This window comes from Pygoscelis adeliae, unplaced genomic scaffold (genome assembly GCF_000699105.1).
Source record: "Pygoscelis adeliae isolate BGI_AS28 unplaced genomic scaffold, ASM69910v1 Scaffold120, whole genome shotgun sequence".
Taxonomy (NCBI): domain Eukaryota; kingdom Metazoa; phylum Chordata; class Aves; order Sphenisciformes; family Spheniscidae; genus Pygoscelis; species Pygoscelis adeliae.
The window spans coordinates 977,680-979,299 of NW_008824032.1; the positions used below are offsets into that span (position 1 = coordinate 977,680).

At 56.8% G+C, this 1,620-nt stretch overlaps 1 protein-coding gene across 1 annotated transcript in view; it reads right to left on the reverse strand.

The window, feature by feature from the left end:
* Positions 1–177: 177 nt before the first annotated feature.
* The window catches only part of USP5 (ubiquitin specific peptidase 5 (isopeptidase T)), a 13,783-nt gene continuing 12,340 nt past the window's right edge, over positions 178–1,620 (reverse strand). Inside the window, exons 19-20 of the mRNA XM_009329993.1 lie at positions 924–1,008; positions 178–751 (exon numbers count right to left, since the gene is read on the reverse strand). Of these exons, the coding sequence (XP_009328268.1) occupies positions 658–751; positions 924–1,008 (179 nt within the window). The 3' untranslated portion in view covers positions 178–657. The remainder of the gene's footprint in view (positions 752–923; positions 1,009–1,620) is intronic.

Here is a 1,620-nt window from a genome sequence, read left to right on the forward strand (position 1 = left end):
ACCCCCGTGGCTCCTCGGTGTGCGCGGCGAGACGGGGGGCTGCGCGGCCGAGAGCACAGGGAACCCGGGGCGGAGAGGTGGCCTCTGCTGCACCGTCAGTTCTCGCACCCCACGACCACCCAGCTCCCGGGGGGGCCCCTAGCAATGCAGAGGGCAGACAGAAACTAGGGGGGTATTTCGACTTTTATTTTGTCCCTCGTGTATTTTGGCATGTAAAGGGCACACAAGGCGGGGGCACTGCTCGCGGCCCACCTTGCTGCCCGCCGCCTGCCCTCCCCGGCAGGGCAGGCAGGAGGAACCCCCCCATACAGAAGCCACACATACACACAAGCCCCCTCCTCCCCTTCCGGACAGCAAGGAGGTGGCATCATCCCACCAAGCAGCAAAGCACTAGGGCTGTGTGTCACGGGGGTGGGGACAGTGAGGACATTTCCTATAGAAACAGATATTCCCACCCCCCCCGGACCCCCTTTACTCATGTCCACGGGGGCTCCAGCCCCCAGTCTATTAGTCAGGGAACTCTTGTCTCCCCGTGTGTCTCCGCGGAGAGGCCGTGAAGGGACGAGTGGGGAAAGAGGAGCAGGGGAGAGGAGGACCCTGCTTTCATCCTCACTGCCCCTACCCCTCTCCCCCCACCACACACAGCAAGAGGATGTTCTAGCTGGGAATCCGCTGATAGAAGTAGATGTAGCCCAGGTCCTTGGGGGGCTTCTCAGAAGCACAGACTTTCTGGTCGTTGTAGATCACCCACCTGCAACAGGTAGAAGGGGAGCTCAGGGACCGCCATTCTGTGGCTAAGATACAACTTGATTCCCCTCGCCTGCTCTCATCCCCGACCCCCCAAGACCTCTGAAGAAAGAGGGGAGGACAGTGATTTAAAGCTGTACCTCACAGTCCCCTTACGCTGTGAAAATCCCTCTTACCTGCCATCTTTCTTGATGTGACAAACGTAGTGTCCACACATAGTCGAAGTGCCCATGTGGCTGATGAAGGCAAACAGCTGATATTCTTCAGAGGATCAGAAGGGAAGAGAGGAGTGATCAGAGAAAGAAAGGCCGTCTTACCCCGAAACACCCTGTGCAAGGCCCCCTCTAGAAAAGGATTCCTGAAGGAAGCTCTGCTGGGTAATAATTTAGAAGTGGGTCTCCGTCAAGCGTGACTATGAGGATTTCGTCTGAAAGCCAAACGTGCAGGGAAACAGGAGATGGTTTCTGCCACCTAGCCTTCTCTATTCCAACGGCTTATTTGGGCCCATGGGTGCCAGGTGGGTAACGGCAGAGATTCCCTTTCCCTGTGGCACCCGGCAGCCTAGCAGCATTGGCACCGATTCTGCATAGAGACTGGAACACGGTTTTTCAACAGGGGCCTGAAGAACAGAAAAGCCTCCCGGGATGACTGGGAAAAAGCAGCACAGCCCTTCCCGTCTTGATGACGCTTCCTCTCCCTCTCTCTTACTGGCTTCCAGCTAATCCCCAGCCTGAAGGGTCTAGACCCTACTTTGTCATCCCTCTCCTTTTCCTCCCTGCTTCCACCTCAACAACCAGACCAGCTCTGTGGCAGGTGCTGCTGCTAAAACCTGTGGTACTGCAAGGATTAGGGAGGATAAAGCCATGTTGAGTT